The sequence below is a fragment of the Mytilus trossulus genome, chromosome 7, assembly GCF_036588685.1.
Source record: "Mytilus trossulus isolate FHL-02 chromosome 7, PNRI_Mtr1.1.1.hap1, whole genome shotgun sequence".
NCBI lineage: Eukaryota > Metazoa > Mollusca > Bivalvia > Mytilida > Mytilidae > Mytilus > Mytilus trossulus.
Window position 1 is genome coordinate 31,572,612 of NC_086379.1, and position 24,230 is coordinate 31,596,841.

General features: G+C 33.6%; 2 protein-coding genes across 3 annotated transcripts in view; one reads left to right on the forward strand and one right to left on the reverse strand.

Annotated features, from left to right (window-relative positions):
- The window catches only part of LOC134724933 (protein tweety homolog 2-like), a 31,292-nt gene extending 14,764 nt beyond the window's left edge, over positions 1–16,528 (reverse strand). The window contains exons 1-2 of one of the 2 annotated variants that reach the window (XM_063588316.1): positions 16,275–16,528; positions 4,660–4,820 (exon numbers count right to left, since the gene is read on the reverse strand). In XM_063588316.1, coding sequence (XP_063444386.1) covers positions 4,660–4,820; positions 16,275–16,391 — 278 coding nt within the window. In that variant the 5' untranslated portion in view covers positions 16,392–16,528. The remainder of the gene's footprint in view (positions 1–4,659; positions 4,821–16,274) is intronic. The other variant, XM_063588317.1, reaches the window with a different exon arrangement.
- Positions 16,529–16,720: 192 nt separating this feature from the next.
- The window catches only part of LOC134724935 (dual specificity mitogen-activated protein kinase kinase 6-like), a 28,547-nt gene continuing 21,037 nt past the window's right edge, over positions 16,721–24,230 (forward strand). Inside the window, exon 1 of the mRNA XM_063588319.1 lies at positions 16,721–17,001. Coding sequence (XP_063444389.1) covers positions 16,995–17,001 — 7 coding nt within the window. The 5' untranslated portion in view covers positions 16,721–16,994. The remainder of the gene's footprint in view (positions 17,002–24,230) is intronic.

The following is a 24,230-nucleotide window of genomic DNA, read 5'->3' on the forward strand; positions in this document are numbered from 1 at the left end:
TACTTTATCAGAGTTTTGTGGTCATTAGTATTGTGTATATAATAATTTCATAGCATTTGGTTGAGGCATTTTTTTCTATTTGTAAAGGGGCATTACTCTAGAACATTAAACGTGATACCACCAAATTTCCATCTTGCTTTATGCTTTGAGGTAATAGGTCGTTGTGTATGTGTTTCATAATATTTGGTTGATGCATACTAAAGTTAGAGTACGGAAACGAAAAATTCAGCAATTTTTCCATTTGTAAATTTAACTCTAGAAAGGGGTATAACTGTAGAATGGTTAAAGGGATGCCACCAGACTTGATCTACTTTTTGTAGTAATTAGCATTTTGTATAAGTTTCATAACATTTGGTTGTAGCAAACTAAAATTAGATAATGGAACAGATGTATTTTTTCCATATTAAAGTGCTTTGTGAAAGAATTTAAGTGTACAATTATTAACCTATTCAAAACAACAATTAAGTAAAAAGTAGAAACATGACTTAGCTTTAGTAAAAAATTATTTGTATTTCTCTAAAACAATCATACCTAAAATTATTTTGTCAACCATATTAAATGCACATAAATTCTCTGTGATTAGGCCAAAATATAAAATACATTAAATATACTTGTGTTTAGGGTTTTCTTATTTTTTTAAATGCCTCAAAGGCTATCCTTAAGCTTTATATGCACCTTTGAATCATGAGAAAAATTACAATTCTTCCTATTCACTCATTGTACAACAAGTCAGTTACATTAAAAAGAGTTCCTACTTATGCTCCCTTTTTGTTGCAAGGAGGAAACTGTCAGCAAACACTTTGTTTTTTACTCAAGGTTTGTTAGGTCTAATAATTTTAATCAGTAAAATGTTGAATAGGCAACTGTGTGTGCATTTAATGCATGCATGAATGCCCAAAAAAATGTGAGCTTTTGTGTGGTCTGTTTGATAGCATATCCGTAACTGTCACCATTATATACAATAATATACAGTAACTGGAAAATCAATATATATTTTACTTATGTAAATGCCCTCTTACAGTGTCTTTTTAGACGGCAGTTTTTAATACGGAAGTACAGAGCTAATTAAATATCATAATTACACAAAGCTAATAAGGTATCATAATTACACAAATAATCAGATTCATCAAAGATAATCAACTAGCTTCAAGTTGTACTGCAAACATACTAGACTAGATTTCTGCAGTACTAGATTTCTGCAGTGATGTGTTTGAATAATAATATATCTTAACTTGTTCCTCTTTGACTGACTCATATCTTTTATTTCTACTTGTCTTTATTGTATACATATTTTAAAGGGAGTTTAGAGTGGGTAAGATGAAATAAAAATTCTTTGAATAACTTTTAATACAACTGGAATATAAAAAGATATTGAGGTGGATAGACTTTATCACTAATATTGTAGATCTGTGACACTTAACCTGAGATTTAACAACACTTAAACTATTGACGTCATACAAAAATCTCTTTTTGTTTGTGGCGTCAGACATTTTCTATTATGACATAACAAATTTACGGGAACTTCTGATTGTCCAATGATAGCAGAAAAATTGGGATAAAGTGTATGGAGTCCAAATGACATGGATTTAAAATCTTAGGTCACTTTCTTTGTCATTATCTTGTAATTTTTTACCTGTAACATTTTTTTTTTGCAATCATACAACACCTCCTTATTATACCATACAGCATCTCCTTATTATACCATACACCATCTCCTTATTATACCATACAACATCTCCTTGTTATACCATACAACATCTCCTTATTATACCATACAAGATCTCCTTATTGCAATCATACACCATCTCCTTATTGCAATCATACAACATCTCCTTATTATACTATACAACATCTCCTTATTATACCATACAACATCTCCTTATTGTAATCATACAACATTTCCTTATTGTAATCATATAACATCTCCTTATTATACTATACAACATCTCCTTATTATACCATACAACATCTCCTTATTGTAATCATACAACATTTCCTTATTGTAATCATACAACATCTCCTTATAATACTATACAACATCTCCTTATTGCAATCATACACCATCTCCTTATTGTAATCATACAACATCTCCTTATTGTAATCATACAACATCTCCTTATTATACTATACAACATCTCCAGATTGCAATCATACACCATCTCCTTATTGTAATCATACAACATCTCCTTATTATACCATACAACATCTCCTTATTATACCATACAACATCTCCTTATTGCAATCATACAACATCTCCTTATTGCAATCATACAACGCCTCCTTATTATACCATACAGCATCTCCTTATTATACCATACAGCATCTCCTTATTATTCCATACAACATCTCCTTATTGCAATCATACAACATTTCCTTATTGTAATCATACAACATCTCCTTATTGTAATCATACAACATCTCCTTATTGTAACCATACAACATCTCCTTATTATACCATACAACATCTCCTTATTGTAATCATACAACATCGCCTTATTATACCATACAACATCTCCTTATTATACCATACAACATCTCCTTATTGCAATCATACAACATCTCCTTATTGCAATCATACAACACCTCCTTATTATACCATACAGCATCTCCTTATTATACCATACAGCATCTCCTTATTATTCCATACAACATCTCCTTATTATACTATACAACATCTCCTTATTATACCATTCAACATCTCCTTATTGCAATCATACAACATCTCCTTATTGCAATCATACAACATCTCCTTATTGCAATCATGCAACATCTCCTTATTGCAATCATACAACATCTCCTTATAGCAATCATACAACATCTCCTTATTGCAATCATAAAACATCTCCTTATTGCAATCATACAACATCTCCTTATTGTAATCATACAACATCTCCTTATTGTAATCATACAACATCTCCTTATTATACCATACAACATCTCCTTATTGTAATCATACAACATCTCCTTATTGTAATCATACAACATCTCCTTATTGTAATCATACAACATCTCCTTATTGTAACCATACAACATCTCCTTATTATACCATACAACATCTCCTTATTGCAATCATACAACATCTCCTTATTGCAATCATACAACATCTCCTTATTGCAATCATACAACATCTCCTTATTGCAATCATACAACATCTCCTTATTGCAATCATACAACATCTCCTTATTGCAATCATACAACATCTCCTTATAGCAATCATACAACATCTCCTTATAGCAATCATACACCATCTCCTTATTGCAATCATAAAACATCTCCTTATTGCAATCATACAACATTTCCTTATTGTAATCATACAACATCTCCTTATTATACCATACAACATCTCCTTATTGCAATCATACAACATCTCCTTATAGCAATCATACATCTCCTTATTATACCTTACAACATCTCTTTATTACGCCATACAACATCTCCTTATTGCAATCATACAACATTTCCTTATTGTAATCATACAACATCTCCTTATTGTAATCATACAACATCTCCTTATTGTAACCATACAACATCTCCTTATTATACCATACAACATCTCCTTATTGCAATCATACAACATATCCTTATTGCAATCATACAACATCTCCTTATTGCAATCATACAACATCTCCTTATTGCAATCATACAACATCTCCTTATTGCAATCAAACACCATCTCCTTATTATACCATACAACATCTCCTTATTGCAATCATACAACATCTCCTTATTGCAATCATACAACATCTCCTTATTGCAATCATACACCATCTCCTTATTGTAATCATACAACATCTCCTTATTATACTATACAACATCTCCTTATTGTAATCATACAACATCTCCTTATTGCAATCATACAACATCTCCTTATTGTACCATACAACATTTCCTTATTGTAATCATACAACATCTCCTTATTGTAATCATACAACATCTCCTTATTGTAATCATACAACATCTCCTTATTGTAATCATACAACATCTCCTTATTGTAACCATACAACATCTCCTTATTATACCATACAACATCTCCTTATTGCAATCATACAACATCTCCTTATTGCAATCATACAACATCTCCTTATTGCAATCATACAACATCTCCTTATTGCAATCATACACCATCTCCTTATTGTAATCATACACCATCTCCTTATTGTAATCATACAACATCTCCTTATTATACTATACAACATCTCCTTATTGTAATCATACAACATCTCCTTATTGCAATCATACAACATCTCCTTATTATACCATACAACATTTCCTTATTGTAATCATACAACATCTCCTTATTGTAATCATACAACATCTCCTTATTGTAATCATTCAACATCTCCTTATTGTAACCATACAACATCTCCTTATTATACCATACAACATCTCCTTATTGTAATCATACAACATCTCCTTATTGTAACCATACAACATCTCCTTATTATACCATACAACATCTCCTTATTGTAACCATACAACATCTCCTTATAGCAATCATACACCATCTCCTTATTGTAACCATACAACATCTCCTTATTGCAATCATACACCATCTCCTTATTGCAATCATACAACATCTCCTTATTGCAATCAGAACACATCATATTTTAAAAAGGCATAAAAAGTTTGACATCACACAAAATCAATTAAAAAACTTACATGGCTACAAATATAATGATTCCAATGATACCAGCTGGACAACATGACTTCACTCTTTTCTGTGGTCTTTCCTTCTTGCATTGAAAACAAGTACAACACAGACTGATTATCAAAAACAGTACAAACAGCACTACTGGTAATACTGCTAGGAATATGATGGACTGAAAGACAAAATAGCAATGTTAATGAAAATATGATATTAGTTATCAAAGGTACCAGGATTATAATACGCCCATAGCATTTCGTCTACATAAGACTCATCAGTGACGCTCAGATAAAAAAGTTATAAAGCCAAACAAGAATAAAGTTGAAGAGCATTTAGGACCCAAAATTCTAAAAAGCTGTGCCAAATACAGCTAAAGTGAAACTGGCATCAAATTTTGTATTTGTATACCTCACAAGTATGCCAATTTCCAGGTCCATTTTTTTTACTTAACTAATATCTTTTTTGCTTAACTTGACCAAAGACCTTTTGCAAATCAATCATTTATAGTCTGTGACATGAAATATTTTCTGTTAAGATGCTAAATACTAAAAGGAAAATATGTTATTCAATCCAATGATAGACAAACGTGAAATATATATAAATTGACCTACAAATATAGAACACAGTCTGTTTCTACTTTAATACATGACTTATTTAAATTTGGACATTAGGTTAAAGACCTTTTGGATAGTTTAAGGCAGTTAGAAGTGTAAATCAATGTAAATGTGTCAATAACTTTAGTGGAGTAACTTTAAATGTGTCAATCATTAGGGATGATCTTGACTACAGCTCAGCTGGATATTGAAATATCCACCTACACACCATACAGGCCACTCCTGATCCCAACACAATATAACATGTATGAGCAGCCCACTCTTCATCACTCAAATCTTTATTTAACTTCTATAAAAGTGCTTTATACAATTGAAGCTATAATTACATTTTTCCAATGATAAAAACTAGCCACTTGTATGAATTTTAATTTTAAATGTGTCAATCATTGTAACATATCATTGTTTCTGTGTCTCCATTTTGGGCAGGGGATAAACTGGTTACCTAATATGTATAACCTGGTTCTAGAGAAAGGTGATAGCAGAAGTGTAAAAGAATTTTGGTGTTTGTGCCTAAATACCAATTATACAAATGTAGATGTCAGTAACATTAACATTAACACCTGGAAATAAAATTTAATATCACAGTAACTGACCTTCAGGGTTTAACGAGTTTTACCTGGATTAGCATGACTTTAAAATCTTACAGAACTGTGTCTGTAGGTCACAGAAAAAGGCATAATTTGATATGACACAAATATCTGTTATTTAAAGTCTTTTGTAAAATTACCTTTGAAAACTTACTGATATGTTCAAACTACCGTAAAAGTTTTGAATGTGTGTTTTCATCATGTTCAGATATAAGAAGTCAAAATTATCCTTCTTATACATCATTTTGTACATGTACAATCATAAGGTTTTTTGCCCTTTGATTGGGATGTTGTCTTTTTGAAACATTATCCCCATTTCCATTCCCAATTTATACAGCAACTACTTGAAATTTTTAATAATAGATTAAATATGGTTATGGCAACTAAATCTCACCCAGAAATCAGCTAGTTTTTACAAGTTTACAAGTTTACAAGTTTAACAAGTTTATTACTAATACACTGAGGCACACATTGTGTGCACCAAGAGCAACATAATATAGTATACAAGTTGTCAATAAATATGACAAAGAAAAATAAATGGGGTCCCACACTCCTGGGAATGTGTCCATGGGACACAGATGATGCCCCTGCTTGCATATAGAGTTGTAAATGGGACATAATTCAGGAACTGTACAAGTGATGTTTCCCAAATTTGTACTTGATCTGAGTTTTGTGGAAATAAGCACCTAACATTTGGTTGAGACAAACTAAAGTTAGAGAAGAGAAACAAACAATCTAGCATTTTTTCCATTTGTAAATTGGCATAACTTTAGAACAGTTAAAGTGACATCACAAAAATTTAAACTTGCCCTGTGTTTTGTGGTAGTAAGCTTTGTGTATAAGTTTCATAAAATTTGGAGTAGACAAACTCAAGTTAGAGAATGGATATCAATTTTGAGACATACCCACATGCATGCATATCTATATTATTATGCGCAGACTAGGGTAAAACTAAATGCCTCCTCTTCTACAGCAGGGTCATAAAACCGCAAAATTTATTAATAGAGTGTTTGAGCACTTTGCATTGAAGATAATAACTGTTAACTATATATATACAAATATATTACTATTAGAACGTTGGTTTTCCCGTATGAATGGTTTTACACTAGTAATGTTGGGGCCCTTTATAGCTTGTTGTTCGGTGTGAGCCAAGGCTCCGTGTTGAAGGCCGTACTTTAACCTATAATGGTTTACTTTTTAAATTGTTATTTGGATGGAGAGTTGTCTCATTGGCACTCACACCACATCTTCCTATATCTAAATAACTAAATTTCTTTCAAATGGGTCAATCTTGATTGTTTTTTTTTTAATTTTCCTTTCAAGAATTTTTTGTAAAAATGTACTAATGTGTGACTGCATGTCTGCTATATTCTTTTCACAAGAAGACTGATTTTTATCACATGGTAGAATATCCCACGAATGGCTCTTCACATGATACACCTTAAGTCAGGGTTTCTGATTAGCTACAATGAAGTTAAGTTTGTTGATTTATTCAGTTTGTACTTTAAATTTCAGCACTTTTATTCACTTCATGCAAATTTTTTTAAATCTTATAATAAATGACAATACTTTTATCATGAGGATTCTGTTTACATTGTAGAATTTCTCTTTTTTTTATAACTTTTTACTTATTAAAAAAAAACAATCTTCTAAATATTTTAAATTTATCATATATATAATCAAAAATACTTTTAAAACAAATAAAACACTTATCTCTATTTTAAATAAAATAACTGTATTAAAGGTACATGTAACAAAAACTCATTTCGAAAAAAAAGATGAATATGTTTTTAAACATTGAACTGAGATGATGGATAGTCTCTATTTTAATTAAACATATATGCATCATTATGAGCATCAAGTGTACAAAGATTTAAAAAAATGCAAAAACCTTTATTTAATCCAAATCAATAGCTATTAATTGATTGTCTTAGCTTCCATAGTTTAATTCACCATATATGCAGCTATCTTAATCATGACTACTCTTGTAAGAAATTCAGTATTGAAACACATTGCATAAATGTGAAGGGAAAACTGTGATTAAAAATTAAGTTGACCACATGCAGTGGTAAGAAGGCTGCAGAAATCTTTTCTGAAAGAATAAAAAACAGAGAAGAGAAAAAAAGGGCAAAAGTAGGTTTGACTTTGAACTTCAGCAAAACTAACCAGGGCAAATAAGTTATCAGAACCAAAACATCCAGGGCCTCCTATCGAAACACATTGGTTTTCCTCTTAAAAGAAAACAAGCATATCCCTTCTGAAACAATTTTAGCCCATGATATTTGGAATAAAATATTTAAATAATCTATTAAAAAGAAGCCATGCCAAAAAATATGCGCACACTATCTGTTTGGAAGCAACCCAAAACCTGGGACTATCATATACTACATAAAATTTAGCCCAGCCTAGCTCTTAAAATAACTATGTCCTCTTTACATTGCTCCAATTCACTAGGGAACTATATTCATAATATATACAATGTACATATAACCTATCAATAAACAGGACTAATCATGTCAATTGACTTCATGCATAATTTCTACCAATACTTTTGCATATTCTAGACTGCAATTAGGATTAAGTGCATTATCTTTAAAGTTCTAAAAAACAATTAGTGGTATAAATAGTTTAATGGTGTTTGGATAATTAAATCCCTCTCATGAGTAGTCAAGGTTGTTAAACACCCCCTGGTAGCATAATTAAGTGACAGGTATTCCATGTAATATCATTGATAACAAAAATTGAGATTTAAAAGCATTTGTCTTATATATATCATTTGAAACAATAAGTTACTTTTTTACTTACTAAAAACAAGGATTTGTATAGTTACTATACAAATCCTTGCTAAAAAAAATAATATTAAACTGTTGGAAAACTGCTAAAATTTAATTTTATCATGGTTATGTCCCCTTAATTAGTTATACATAAAGCCAGCATACTTTCTTTGAAAGTGTGTTTATAATGCACATTTAACATCTTCAATAAAAATAAAAAAACTGGTAGATTTAGTACTTTAAATATTTAAAATTTATATAATTAAGAAACTGATGAATAACCTTAAAAAATATTTTTTCTTTGAATAAAAAAAATTGATTCCTTAGAAACCATTATCATGCATGATTATCTGGGACTAACATAAAATTCATGTGTCAGGCATCCCAGCATGATTATCTGGGACTAACATCCAACTCATGTGTCAGGCATCCCAGCATGATTATCTGGGACTAACACCCAATTCATGTGTCAGGCATCCCAGCATGATTTCAATGTATCTGGGACTAACACCCAATTCATGTGTCAGGCATCCCGGCATTATTATCTGGGACTAACATAAAATTCATGTGTCAGGCATCCCAGCATGATTATCTGGGACTAACATCCAATTCATGTGTCAGGCATCCCAGCATTATTGTCTGGGACTAACATCCAACTCATGTGTCAGGCATCCCAGCATGATTATCTGGGACTAACACCCAATTCATGTGTCAGGCATCACAGCATTATTATCTGGGACTAACACCCAATTCATGTGTCAGGCATCCCAGCATTATTATCTGGGACTAACATAAAATTCATGTGTCAGGCATCCCAGCATGATTATCTGGGACTAACATCCAATTCATGTGTCAGGCATCCCAGCATTATTATCTGGGACTAACATCCAATTCATGTGTCAGGCATCCCAGCATTATTATCTGGGACTAACATAAAATTCATGTGTCAGGCATCCCAGCATGATTATCTGGGACTAACATCCAATTCATGTATTAGGCATCCCAGCATTATTATCTGGGACTAACATCCAACTCATGTGTCAGGCATCCCAGCATGATTATCTGGGACTAACACCCAATTCATGTGTCAGGCATCCCAGCATGATTTCAATGTATCTGGGACTAACACCCAATTCATGTGTCAGGCATCCCGGCATTATTATCTGGGACTAACATAAAATTCATGTGTCAGGCATCCCAGCATGATTATCTGGGACTAACATCCAATTCATGTGTCAGGCATCCCAGCATTATTGTCTGGGACTAACATCCAACTCATGTGTCAGGCATCCCAGCATGATTATCTGGGACTAACACCCAATTCATGTGTCAGGCATCACAGCATTATTATCTGGGACTAACACCCAATTCATGTGTCAGGCATCCCAGCATTATTATCTGGGACTAACATAAAATTCATGTGTCAGGCATCCCAGCATGATTATCTGGGACTAACATCCAATTCATGTGTCAGGCATCCCAGCATTATTATCTGGGACTAACATCCAATTCATGTGTCAGGCATCCCAGCATTATTATCTGGGACTAACATAAAATTCATGTGTCAGGCATCCCAGCATGATTATCTGGGACTAACATCCAATTCATGTATTAGGCATCCCAGCATTATTATCTGGGACTAACATCCAACTCATGTGTCAGGCATCCCAGCATGATTATCTGGGACTAACACCCAATTCATGTGTCAGGCATCCCAGCATGATTTCAATGTATCTGGGACTAACACCCAATTCATGTGTCAGGCATCCCGGCATTATTATCTGGGACTAACATAAAATTCATGTGTCAGGCATCCCAGCATGATTATCTGGGACTAACATCCAATTCATGTGTCAGGCATCCCAGCATTATTGTCTGGGACTAACATCCAACTCATGTGTCAGGCATCCCAGCATGATTATCTGGGACTAACACCCAATTCATGTGTCAGGCATCACAGCATTATTATCTGGGACTAACACCCAATTCATGTGTCAGGCATCCCAGCATTATTATCTGGGACTAACATAAAATTCATGTGTCAGGCATCCCAGCATGATTATCTGGGACTAACATCCAATTCATGTGTCAGGCATCCCAGCATTATTATCTGGGACTAACATCCAATTCATGTGTCAGGCATCCCAGCATTATTATCTGGGACTAACATAAAATTCATGTGTCAGGCATCCCAGCATGATTATCTGGGACTAACATCCAATTCATGTATTAGGCATCCCAGCATTATTATCTGGGACTAACATCCAACTCATGTGTCAGGCATCCCAGCATGATTATCTGGGACTAACACCCAATTCATGTGTCAGGCATCCCAGCATGATTTCAATGTATCTGGGACTAACACCCAATTCATGTGTCAGGCATCCCGGCATTATTATCTGGGACTAACATAAAATTCATGTGTCAGGCATCCTGCATGATTATCTGGGACTAACATCCAATTCATGTGTCAGGCATCCCAGCATTATTGTCTGGGACTAACATCCAACTCATGTGTCAGGCATCCCAGCATGATTATCTGGGACTAACTCCCAATTCATGTGTCAGGCATCCTAGCATTATTATCTGGGACTAACACCCAATTCATGTGTCAGGCATCCCAGCATTATTATCTGGGACTAACATCCAATTCATGTGTCAGGCATCCCAGCATTATTATCTGGGACTAACATCCAATTCATGTGTCAGGCATCCCAGCATTATTATCTGGGACTAACATAAAATTCATGTGTCAGGCATCCCAGCATGATTATCTGGGACTAACATCCAATTCATGTGTCAGGCATCCCAGCATTATTATCTGGGACTAACATAGAATTCATGTGTCAGGCATCCCAGCATGATTATCTGGGACTAACATCCAATTCATGTGTCAGGCATCCCAGCATTATTATCTGGGACTAACATAAAATTCATGTGTCAGGCATCCCAGCATGATTATCTGGGACTAACATCCAATTCATGTAACAGATATCCCAGCATTATTATCTGGGACTAACATCCAACTCATGTATCAGGCATCCCAGCAAGATTATCTGGGACTAACACCCAATTTATGTATCAGGCATCCCAGCATGATTATCTGGGACTAACATCAAATTCCTGTATCAGACATCCCAGCATGATTATCTGGGACTAACCTCCAATTCATGTATCAGGCATCCCAGCATGATTATCTGGGACTAACATCCAATTCATGTATCAGGCATCCCAGCATGATTATCTGGGACTAACATCCAATTCATGTATCAGGCATCCCAGCATGATTATCTGGGACTAACATCCAATTCATGTATCAGGCATTCCAGGATGATTATCTGGGACAATACCCCTAATGCGCCTTGAAATGAGGAACACAAAATTCACGTGTAAACAAAAAATCTCTGTGTAGTGATATGTGACACATTTCTATGATAAACAAATAACTGAGCTGAACCATTAGTGTTAATTTAGAAAATAAGGGAACACAGAATAAATGTGTAAAAACCATGGAGCTATGAAATGTGTTCAAAGTATTAAAATTTCAAAGAACTTATTGTGTTAAAATTGAGATTTTTTACCATGAGGAGCGACATTGCAAAAGAATACTCGGGGTTTGCTAAATTACGGGAAAATGAATCACACTTCGTACCCCGAAAATTTAACCACATATGTAAAAATGTCTCAGCTTCGAAACAAGCCATCATACATATACAAGTTTACGATATGGGCTGAGCAACAGAAGAAAACGTTACCATTACGGCCTATGGAATAACAATTGCGCATATTGCCCCATCTGGGACTAACCTCCAATTCATGTATCAGGCATCCCAACATGATTATCTGGGACTAACATCCAATTCATGTATCAGGCATCCCAGCATGATTATCTGGGACTAACATCCAATTAATGTGTCAGGCATCCCAGCATAATTATCTGGGACTAACATCCAATTCATGTATAAGGCATCCCAGCATTATTATCTGGGACTAACATCCAATTCATGTAACAGACATCCCAGCATGATTATCTGGGACTAACATCCAATTCATGTATCAGGCATCCCAGCATGATTATCTGGGACTAACATCCAATTCATGTATCAGGCATCCCAGCATGATTTCAATGTATCTGGGACTAACATCCAATTCATGTATCAGGCATTCCAGGATGATTATCTAGGACTAACCTCCAATTCATGTACATTGTATCAGGCATTCCAGCATGATTATCTGGGACTAACATCCAATTCATGTAACAGACATCCCAGCATGATTATCTGGGAATAACATCCAATTCATGTACATGTATCAGGCATCCCAGCATGATTATCTGGGACTGACATCCAATTCATGTATCAGGCATCCCAGCATGATTATCTGGGACTAACATCCAATTCATGTATCAGGCATCCCAGCATGATTACAATGTATCTGGGACAAACATCCAATTCATGTATTAGGCATTCCAGGATGATTATCTGGGACTAACCTCCAATTCATGTACATTGTATCAGGCATCCCAGCATGATTATCTGGGACTAACCTCCAATTCATGTATCAGACATCCCAGCATGATTATCTGGGACTAACCTCCAATTCATGTATCAGGCATCCCAGCATGATTATCTGGGACTAACATCCAATTCATGTATCAGGCATCCCAGCAATTATTTAAAAAATTTTAACAAAACTACCAAACTCCAAGGTAAATTAAAAAAAAAACTTTCAAATGTAGTTGTAATTTTCATTATTGAATGCTTTAACTAAATTGGTTTAATCTTTATAAAATTTCCTAGAATCATTAGAGTACTAGGTGTGGCTACAATAAATTATCTTCAAGAGCTGATCATGACTAAACTTTATTCAAAATTGATTTAGAGACAAGGTATTCACAATGATTAGAATCAGCTTTACCAAATCACTTGTTCAAGTAAGCATCTGGAAATATAAGTCAAATCAGCACCTGATGTAATTATTTTGGTTTTCATCATTGTTCATAGAGCATGTAAAAAAAAAATTGCCAGAAAACATTTTTATCTTTTTTAAGACTATTTTCACTAGCAGCCCACTTACATTTGACTTACAATAATACATAAAACTAGAGGCTCTAAAGAGCCTGTGTCGCTCACCTTGGTATATGTGAATATTCAACAAAGGACACAGATGGATTCGTGACAAAATTGTGTTTTGGTGATGGTGATGTGCTTGTAGATCTAACTTTACTGAACATTCTTGCTCGTACATATATCACCATCTATAATGATTGGCCCAGTAGTTTCAGTTGAAAGTGTTAGTAAAAATTTACAAATTTTATGAAAATTGTTAAAAATTGACTATCAATTTGTCTGAAATTTTCAGGGCAGATAGATCTTGACATGATAAACAATTTAACCCCATGCCAGTTTTGCTCTTAATGCTTTTGTTTTTGAGTTAAAAGCCAAAAACTGCATTTTACCCCATGTTCTATTTTTAGCCATGGTCGCCATCTTGGTTGGTTTGACGAGTCAACGGACACAATTTTTAAACTAGATACCCCAATGATGATTGTGGCCAAGTTTGGTTAAATTTGGCCCAGTAGTTTCAGAGGAGAAGATTTTTGTAAAAGATTAATCAGATTTACGAAAAATGGTTAAAAATTGACTATAAAGGGCAATAACTCCTAAAGGGGTCATTTGACCATTTCGGTCATGTTGACTTATTTGTAAATCTTATTTTGCTGAACATTATTGCTGTTTACAGTTTATCTCTATCTATAATATTATTCAAGATAATAACCAAAAACAGCAAAATTTCCTTAAAATTACCAATTTAGGGGTAGCAACCCAACAACAGGTTGTTCGATTCATCTAAAATTTTCAGAGCAGATAGATCTTGACCTTATAAACAATTTAACCCCATGTCAGAATTGCTCTAAATGCTTTGGTTTTTGAATTATAAGCCAAAAACTGCATTTTACCCCTATGTTCTATTTTTAGCCATGGCGGCCATCTTGGTTGGTTGACCGGGTCACCGGACACAATTTTTAAACTAGATACCCCAATGATGATTGTGGCCAAGTTTGGTTTAATTTGGCCCAGTAGTTTCAGAGGAGAAGATTTTTGTAAAAGTTAACGCCGGACGCAGGACGACGACGACGACGGACGACGACGACGGACGCCGGACGCAAAGTGATGAGAAAAGCTCACTTGGCCCTTCGGGCCAGGTGAGCTAAAAAATAATTGGGGTGATATGATATAAAGACATAACATTTTTTTTGTGGTATTGTTTGGGGCATATAGGATCTGCCAGTCTGGCAGTTTTTCACACCAAGTTAAAATGGCTCTTATAATCTTGATCTACAAAATGAAATAACTGTATCAATCTTTACATACCTGTTATTTGACAATATGAAAGTAATGCCAATAACTCACATTATGGCCCTACACTACATTTACTTCTTATTTTCACATGATTAAACCATAGACATAGGGACTTTGTTAGCGGATGTATACATTTTAGTCATTTACTTCTAAATTAATTTTTGTATGTCATATAAATTAAAGTTTCAGTGGGCATATATTTGCTTGTTAACTAGCAATTTTCACTTGACATGGTATACTCTTCATGTCATTTTTTCAGTATACAGATTATATGGGGAAGAAGACCCCTATCACAGTACTAGAAAAATCAATAAAAAAAAAATAATTAAAAAAAATCATTGTACTTAAATGAACTCAAAATCAGTTTTTTTTTGTCACTTATTTTAATTCCCACATTTGCACAGAACGCAGAAATCTACTTCCTTCTTCCAGTCTCGTTGTCGTTCAGACTTTGAGTTGTTTAGTGAAACATAGGAACTCAAGGAACACAATACCAATTTCATTTTTAATAATTCTTTGTCTTTGATATGAATAAACATTACCTGATGATAGCGTTTTTTGTTTACATTGAAAATGACGTCATAACTTCACAAGTAACATCCCTAACAACAGAACCAAAATTGGACATGTCACAGTATTTCTGTTTCTTTTCTAACAGATTTTGAAGTTACAAAAAATAATTCACACAGACCTCGTCCCCTTTCACAGGTAATGCCTGCCTCATATTAAAGTATATTTATCGATCTTTGATAGCATAAACATACACAGAAAAATATGTTGGTGCCAATGAATGCTATTAATGTAAATAGAATATATATTTTCATATTACCAACATCTGACTTTTTTTAAAATTATTTTTCAACAGGTTACCTTCGACATCCTGGTACTCGGTCAATTATGAGCAACGTCAAAAAGTAACATCAAACATTTAAACGGTCATGACGGTGCGATTTAAGGGGAAATTTTACTTTTTTCCAATGAATTTGTTGTGTAAAGAAAATATGAAGCAGTATATTTTCCCCCAAAATTGTACCGATTACATGTTTGATGTTACTTCTTTACGCTGCTATGAATTGACCAAGTACTAAGATGTTGTAGGTAACCTGTTGAAAAATATTATAAACCGGAGTCAAAAGTCGGTAATATGAAAATAGTCTATTGTATAATTATACATACAAGGGATTGTATATAAGGGATTATAACAATAAAGATCAAAGTATGCCAGGAACTAAATGTTATTTTTATAGAGACTTCTTTTTTCCGGACAAGCACATCATAGTTAACTTTATTACCTCTCTGTAATTAGCATCATCTGGGTTGAATGTTGAGTTATTTAGTTTAAAAGAGAAAGTAACATGAGGAAATGAGTGCAAAAAGTTTGTTATCCATTCTCGTTCGAACGAATCCATTTTGAAATATTCTTCTCTCTTGCGAAATTATTCAGTGAAACTGTTTAGTAACATTCCAAAGTTTTGAAATAACTAACACATAATGGTCACTCATCATCTCATGAGACGTCCGCCATTTTGACTTTCGAAACTTGACGATCACGTGACTTGAAAAATCTAGGAAATGAAGTACCTTCCAATAAAGGCAGAAGTTAATTAATGATATATTTCAGTATTTACAACCTATAAAATTATTTGGAAACATTGAAGGGTACTAATAATACATTCACAAGTTTGTTTAGCTTGTAGCCTAGGACCAAGAAAAGGCAAGCCCAACAAACGTGACTCATTAATGACGTAAGCGGGTTTCCCTCGGCAGTGATAGGCATCCGTTTCTTCAACCTCACATTTGAAGACCCTTTTGAGGTTGCTTAGGACCAAGGCAGAAATTTGTGCATCAGCAGTTAACCAACCTAAGGACTATTGTGTACAGATCGATATGTGAATAGGCTATTGGCAAGCTTTTTACAGCATAATCATCATTTGATTTTAGAGCAAATTCCAGCGAGTCAAAGACCTTGGCCTAGAAAGTGATACACCTTGCAACTTCTGCAAAAGACAAAAATGTCAGGTATGCATCAAATATATAGGATTAATGGAGACATTAATTTAATGAAATAGCATTTATAATACCACGAAAACATTTCATGAATGCACTTGCATTTTGACATTATTGATAATTGCTCCAGACCTCCTCCAATACTTTGATAGGTAAATGACCCTAAACTTCTATGTCAAACCAATGATAAAAAAATTAAATAACCCAAATGTCATGCATCCATGTATTAATCACCATCTATTGTTAGCTTGCAATTATGCATATATATATATATGCAAGTCTTGTTAAAAAATATTGGTTCATTCAAATTCACACCTGCAATTTATAACTATATAGTGATCATGCATGCCACATGTGTTTACAGATATAAATACATATATATGTAAGAAGAACAGTTATTTTGTTCCTAAAAAAGTTAACATTATGATTAATCAATGCAGTTTTAGAAAATTTATATTTAATTTACTCCCCAAAAGCCACAAATTTTATATACATTGTAGACCCACAGGTCTTTTCTCATTTTCTGCATGCTTACATGTATTTCTCAGCATCATTAATTTTAATTTCTCAGCATCATTAATTTTAAATTGTATATGACATGTATAATGCTAAATGATAAGTTTTTTTTCTTTCTGTTGATGTATCCATTCTATGTTAAAGAAACCAAGCAAAGGTCATATCATTTTATCAAAATTACCTGACTTTAATACTGTTTATTCTTCCATTGGTCATGTTGGTGACCTGTCTCACAGCAAATAGTGCATTCACCAAACATCCTTTCTATTTTCATTTGCCAATCTAAATTAAAAGTTAAAACCCTCTCCATCCTATTCATTTACTATTCACCCAAGCCACTTTACTGAAATTAGATTTTTCTGTTTTAGTCCAGTATACATTGAGGGGGGATAGGACCTTTATCGGGACTCTGGGACCGGGTGTTTTTAAGCTCGGGATTTCAGGATCTGGGAATTCTATTTTTTCCGATTTCTGGACCTCAGGATTTCAGGATTTCCTGTTTATAAGCCCCGGATTTCGGGATCAGGACCCCTCCTATTTCCCCCTCTACATTGTATTTGTATTCAATTTCAATTCAATTTTTTCAATTTGTATAGATATTATAATATAATAATGTTCCTTTTTCCTAAAAAAGATTCAAATATTTGCCACTGGCTATAAATTGTATATGTAGGTAATTGCAAATTCAAAACACATTAATCATTATCTGATTATGTATTGCAACTAATAAAGCTGCAATGTGATGAATGTTGAATACAAGAGGTGAAATTGCAGTTAATTCAAATTTTTGCCCCCATTGTAATATGTTTTAAAAAACCAAACTGTTCAACTGGTTTGAAATTTTAACCAACCTATGTATATCAATTTTCAATTAAAACATGGGTTTCATCACAACATACTGAGAATAGAAAAGACATCCCATTTTAACTATAAACTAAAGGCTTATGAAAATATATGTTCTTTTGTTTATAATGCAGAGGCCATGAAACTGCCAAGTGGTTATTGTTCAGAGGCGGATCCAGCCATTTTAAAAAGGGGGGGTTCCTAACCCAGGACAAAAGGGGGGTTCCAATTACATGTCCCCATTTAAATGCATTGATCGTCCAAAAAAAGAGGGGGTTCCAACCCCCGGAACCCGCCCCCCCCCCCCCCCCCCCCCCTGATCCGCGCCTGTTGTTATGTTTAGAGTAATTTAAAAGGTGAGAGGTAGTCATATTGAAAATACTTACAAAAAATTCCAAATTTAGTTGTACGAATTATTTTACCCCACAGCTCAAAGGTCATACATGTAGGGTATGATGTTCTTGGTCTGTTTGGTTGTCCTGTTCTTGTCGTTGCAACTGCTCTTAAAACACACAACAGAATATCATTAACCTCTGTAGATGATAAGTGTTAGGACATACATGATACTACAAATGTACTATGTAGATGTCATTGTGCATATACATGCATGACATGTAAACATGAAATTATGATTTACTTTTTGGTCTAAGAGTTGTGCTCCTTTGAACTTAAAATTTGCTTAAATAGTAAAATACACTTCTGCAATATTTTGACAGTTTAACTCTCTGAAATCCAACAACAGAATCCCAGAAGCTTTAATTTTGTTGATAATTACTAGGACATAATGTGTATTATGAACATATAATGGACAAGACATTATTATTAAGGAATCCCAAACAGGGGCCAAAAACTATACTTTTCTTATGCTTTAATTTGTCCAAAAATTAAATTTTGTTTTATTTCAACGACAATTGAATTACAGTGTTTTTTCATACTCTGAATCTATGCATTTAGAAATTTGGATTTCTGGTCCCATTATCAAATTGGTCCACAGTGATGTCCAAGGGTCCAAAATTAAACTTTGTTTTATTTTAAAAAAAATTTAAGCTAAATTCCGTGCATATATATATATACTAACGTTAATGTAATACTTGAACTTGTATAAAAAGACAACATTCTATATACAAATGTATATATAAATATATATATTACGAGTCTAAATTGAAAACTATGTTCAAACCTATGGTTGCGTTGGATAAAACCGCAATTTTTATGTGTGCATGTCAAACAAATTTCGTTGTAGAAGGGTCTAAAAACAGCACAAACAACATTTTCCAAACGACCAAAAAAGTGAAAAAGTATATTTAAACAAAACGCATTTGACTAACAGGTCGAACAACTGATGTTCTTTAACCCTGCTGACTGCCATTGGCGATTGCCAAATAAAAGTGATCACAAGATGTAACAAAATGGATCTTAATTTAATACTAAGCATTAAAAAATTTTGTTAACTTGTGGCCACGATGTTGTGCCACAAACATTCGGTGTCAATATTTCTTTAGTACACCAGATCCGGATTTCGACAATAAATGTCTCTTCAGTGATGTTAGGGATCGAAACGGTATTTGGAAGGCCATATAAAAAGTACCCTCAATTTTAGATCAACTCTTGAATTTTAAGAGTCAATATAGGATGAACGGATCATATAAACCGGAGGGAAAATATATATGTATAAAACTTGTTCAATTTCTAAGCAGTTGTTTTGCTCTGTTCCAATCTAATGCATTTGGTGTATAAACGTTTCTTTTTTTAAGTTTGCTTTTAAGGCACAAGTGATGGGTCATCCAAAGGCGCAAAATGGTAAATGAATAAAATATTCCACCAATGAATATACATTTTTTGTAAACTATACATGCTTTTGTTTTATAAAAAAAGCAATTTATTATCTTTATAATTATACCCCTTTAAGTTCCCTTGTTAACAAAATGTATTTTTAAAGGACTCTGTCACAAAACTTATTACATTTTGTAAGTTATTAGGACAGACTAAAAAATTAGAAAAGCAATGCATCTATAAGAAGACCACTTTTCATGTACATTAGTCTAGCTTTGAAGTAATGACATGTAACAGTACCACTTGGAGATAATACATGTCTCAAATCATGATAAATGTTAGAATAACAACATGGAACGGTAAAGGAAATTTATATTCATGTTACAGCAGAATGCATGCATTGAGTGTGAAGGTAAAGGTAGAATCTTTGGTTAGCTTGCTAGCTGAACCGTGAAGTCATTATTATGTTGGGTACATGTATATATACATTCTTGCTACCCTCCTGTTGAAGAAGCCTACATGTAATTCTACAAACAGATATATTGGTTATCTGTTGGACTAGTCTAGTGACTCTACTCTTAAAGGAGGGTAGTTTACCTTTGACTTCACAGTTCAGCTAATAAGCCAAAGATAATACATTTACCTACTGTACACATTCAATAAATTTTGAATTCTGCTAAATTTATAAATGTAAGAACCTTATTTGTGTAATCAACTACATGTAGCCTTACAGCCAGCTGATCCTTCAAATTTCACAGAATGATTGCAATATATATTGAAGTTGTGTACCTGCTTTAGTTGCATTTTTTTTTAGGATTTTTTCCTTTTATTCTGAACTGCCTTTGAAAAATAGCACAGGATTGACCGGACATATCCTGTAAAAATATATTCTGTTCTGTCAATTCTTAACTATTTTTCTACAAAAATATCGGTTATTGATTTGGGGATGTATGCACTGTGTATCATCAGTACAGTGAATTTGGGTACTAACCTTGATGCGACATGATTGATTTTGACCTTACATGGTTACGAAAATCTGGGTTTTGCTTTATCAATATATTTCAATGTACATTTCTCAACTTTTGAAAATCCTGCACTCAAATAATTTTCACATCGATTTTTATATGACCGCAAAAATTGAATTTTTTTTCGTCGTATATTGCTATCACGTTTGCATCTTCGTCTGTGGCGTCCGAATACATTTAGTTTTCGAACTCTAACTTTAGTAAAAGTGAATAGAAATCAATGAAATTTTAACACAAGGTTTATGACCACAAAAGGAAGGTTGGGATTGGTTTTGGGAGTTTTGTTCCCAACAGTTTAGGAAAAAGGGGCCAAAAAGCATTTTCTTGGTTTTCACTCTATATCTTTAGTTTAAGTAAATAGAAATCTGTGAAATTTTGACATAAGGTTTAATTTGTGACCACAAAAGAAAGGTTGGGATTGATTTTGGAAGTTTTGATTCCAACTGTTTAGGAATTAGTGGCCAAAAAAAGGGCCCAAATAAGCATTATTCTTGGTTTTCGCACAATAACTTAAGTATAAGTATAATAAATCAATGAAATTTAAACACAAGGTTTATGACAACAAAAGAAAGGTTGGGATTGATTTTGGGAGTTAGGGTCCGAACAGTTTAGGAAAAAGGGGCCAAAAAGGGGCCCAAATAAGCATTTTCTTGGTTTTCGCGACATAACTTTAGTATAAGTAAAAAGAAATCTATGAAATTTAAACACAAGGTTTATGACCATAAAAGGAAGGCTGGGATTGATTTTGGGAGTTTTGGTCCTAACAGTTTGGGAGTAAGGGGCCCAAAGGGTCCAAAACTAAACTAAACTAAACTTTGTTTGATTTCATCAAAAATTGAATAATTGGAGTTCTTTGATATGCCGAATCTAAGTGTGTTTGTAGATTCTTAATTTTTGGTCCCGTTTTCAAAAAGGTTTACATTAAGGTCCATAGGGTCCAAAATTAAACTTAGTTTGATTTTAACAAAAATTGAATCCTTGGGGTTCTTTGATATGCTGAATCTAAAAATGTACTTAGATTTTTTATTATTGACCCAGTTTTCAAGTTGGTCCAAATCGGGGTCCAAAATTAAAATTTGTTTGATTTCATCAAAAATTGAATAATTGTGGTTCTTTGATATGCCAAATCTAAACTGTGTATGTAGATTCTAAATTTGTGGTCCTGTTTTCAAATTGGTCTACATTAAGGTCCAAAAGGTCCAAAATTAAACTAAGTTTGATTTTAACAAAACTTAAATTCTTGGGCTTCTTTGATATGCTGAATCTAAACATGTACTTAGATTTTTGATTATGGTCCCAGTTTTCAAGTTGGTCCAAATCATGATTAAAAATTATTATATAAAAGTATTGTGCAATAGCAAGAAATTTTCAATTGCACAGTATTCAGCAATAGCAAGAAATCTTCAATTGTACAGTATTGTGCAATAGCAAGAAATTTTCAATTGCACAGTATTGTTCAATAGCAAGAAGTCTTCAATTGTACAGTATTGTGCAATAGGCAAGTATTTTCAATTGCACAGTACTGTATTGCGCAATAGCAAGAAATATCTAATGGCACAATATTGTGCAATAGCAAGAAATTTTCAATTGGAGTTATTTTTCTTTGTCCAGAATAGTAGTTGAATCAACTTAAATCATTGTTTTATACAATATACAATGTATTTTCACTTTAATACTACCAACTGATAGATTAAAACAATCTTTACCATTCAGTGATAACAAGCACTTTTTAGCTCACCTGGCCCAAAGGGCCATGTGAGCTTTTCTCATCACTTGGCGTCCGTTGTCCGTCGTCTGTCGTTAACTTTTACAAAAATCTTCTCCTCTAAAACCACTGGGCCAAATTTAACCAAACTTGACCACAATCATTATTGGGGTATCTAGTTTAAAAATGTGTCCGGTGACCTAGCCACGCAACCAAGATGGCCGCCATGGCTAAAAATAGAACATAGGGGTAAAATGCAGTTTTTGGCTTATAACTCAAAAACCAAAACATTTAAACCAAATCTGACATGGGGTAATATTGTTTATAAGGTTAAGATCTATCTTCATCTGAAATTTTCAGATGAATGGGACAAGGACAATCCGTTGTTGGGTTGCTGCCCCTAAATTTGTAATTTTAAGGAAATTTTACTGTTTTTGGTTATTATCTTGAATATAATTATACATAGAGATAAACTGTAAACAGCAAAGTAAGATTTACAAAATAGGCAACATGACCGAAATGGTCAATTGACCCCTTTAGGAGTTATTGCCCTTTATAGTCAATTTTTAACCATTTGTAGCTCACCTGGATCAAAGGGCCAAGTGAGCTTTTCCCATCACTTGGCATCTGTTGCCTTTGTCGTCCTCCGTCATTCACATTGTTAACTTTTACAAAAATCTTCTCTTCTAAAACTACTGGGCCAAATTAAACTAAACTTAGCTACAATCATCCCACATTCATTCTGTGTCAGAATGATGTGTCAACTATTTAATCACAACCCATATTCAGAGCTGTATCCTATTTGAGTGTTGTGTCCATACAAGCCCCAACCGTTCAGGGTTCGACCTCTGTGGTTGTATAAAGCTGCGCCCTGTGGAACATCTGGTTGTCTCATTGGCAATCATACCACATCTTCTTTTGTATATATTTGACCTGAATTGTCAACCTTTAAACACTGTGATTTGGATGTATAGTTGCCTCTCCATTACCACATGTTCTAATTTTAGAATGACTTCAATTTCATGCTCTTGTCACTTTTCAGATTTCAATTTTGGAATTAGTGCTTCGTTTCAAAAATGAAGTTAAAAGGTTTCAAATGTATGTTCATTCATATATAATCATATCATGTAAGCCTGACAGGTTTCATTTGACCTATTTAAAAGAGTTAATTTCTGTTAATAGAATTGAATATTTCTGCAGGCCAGACATTTCAGTGTGTCATTTCTTTGAGGCCTTGGTATCACACAAGTTAATCTGCATCATGCATGTGTAGAGTAAACCAACTAAGTTCAAGATATTAATGATTTGATAATATGAACTTTCTACATGTTAAAAACCCCATTGTTTCCTTCCTCATCAAGCTCATTGTGTAAACCATG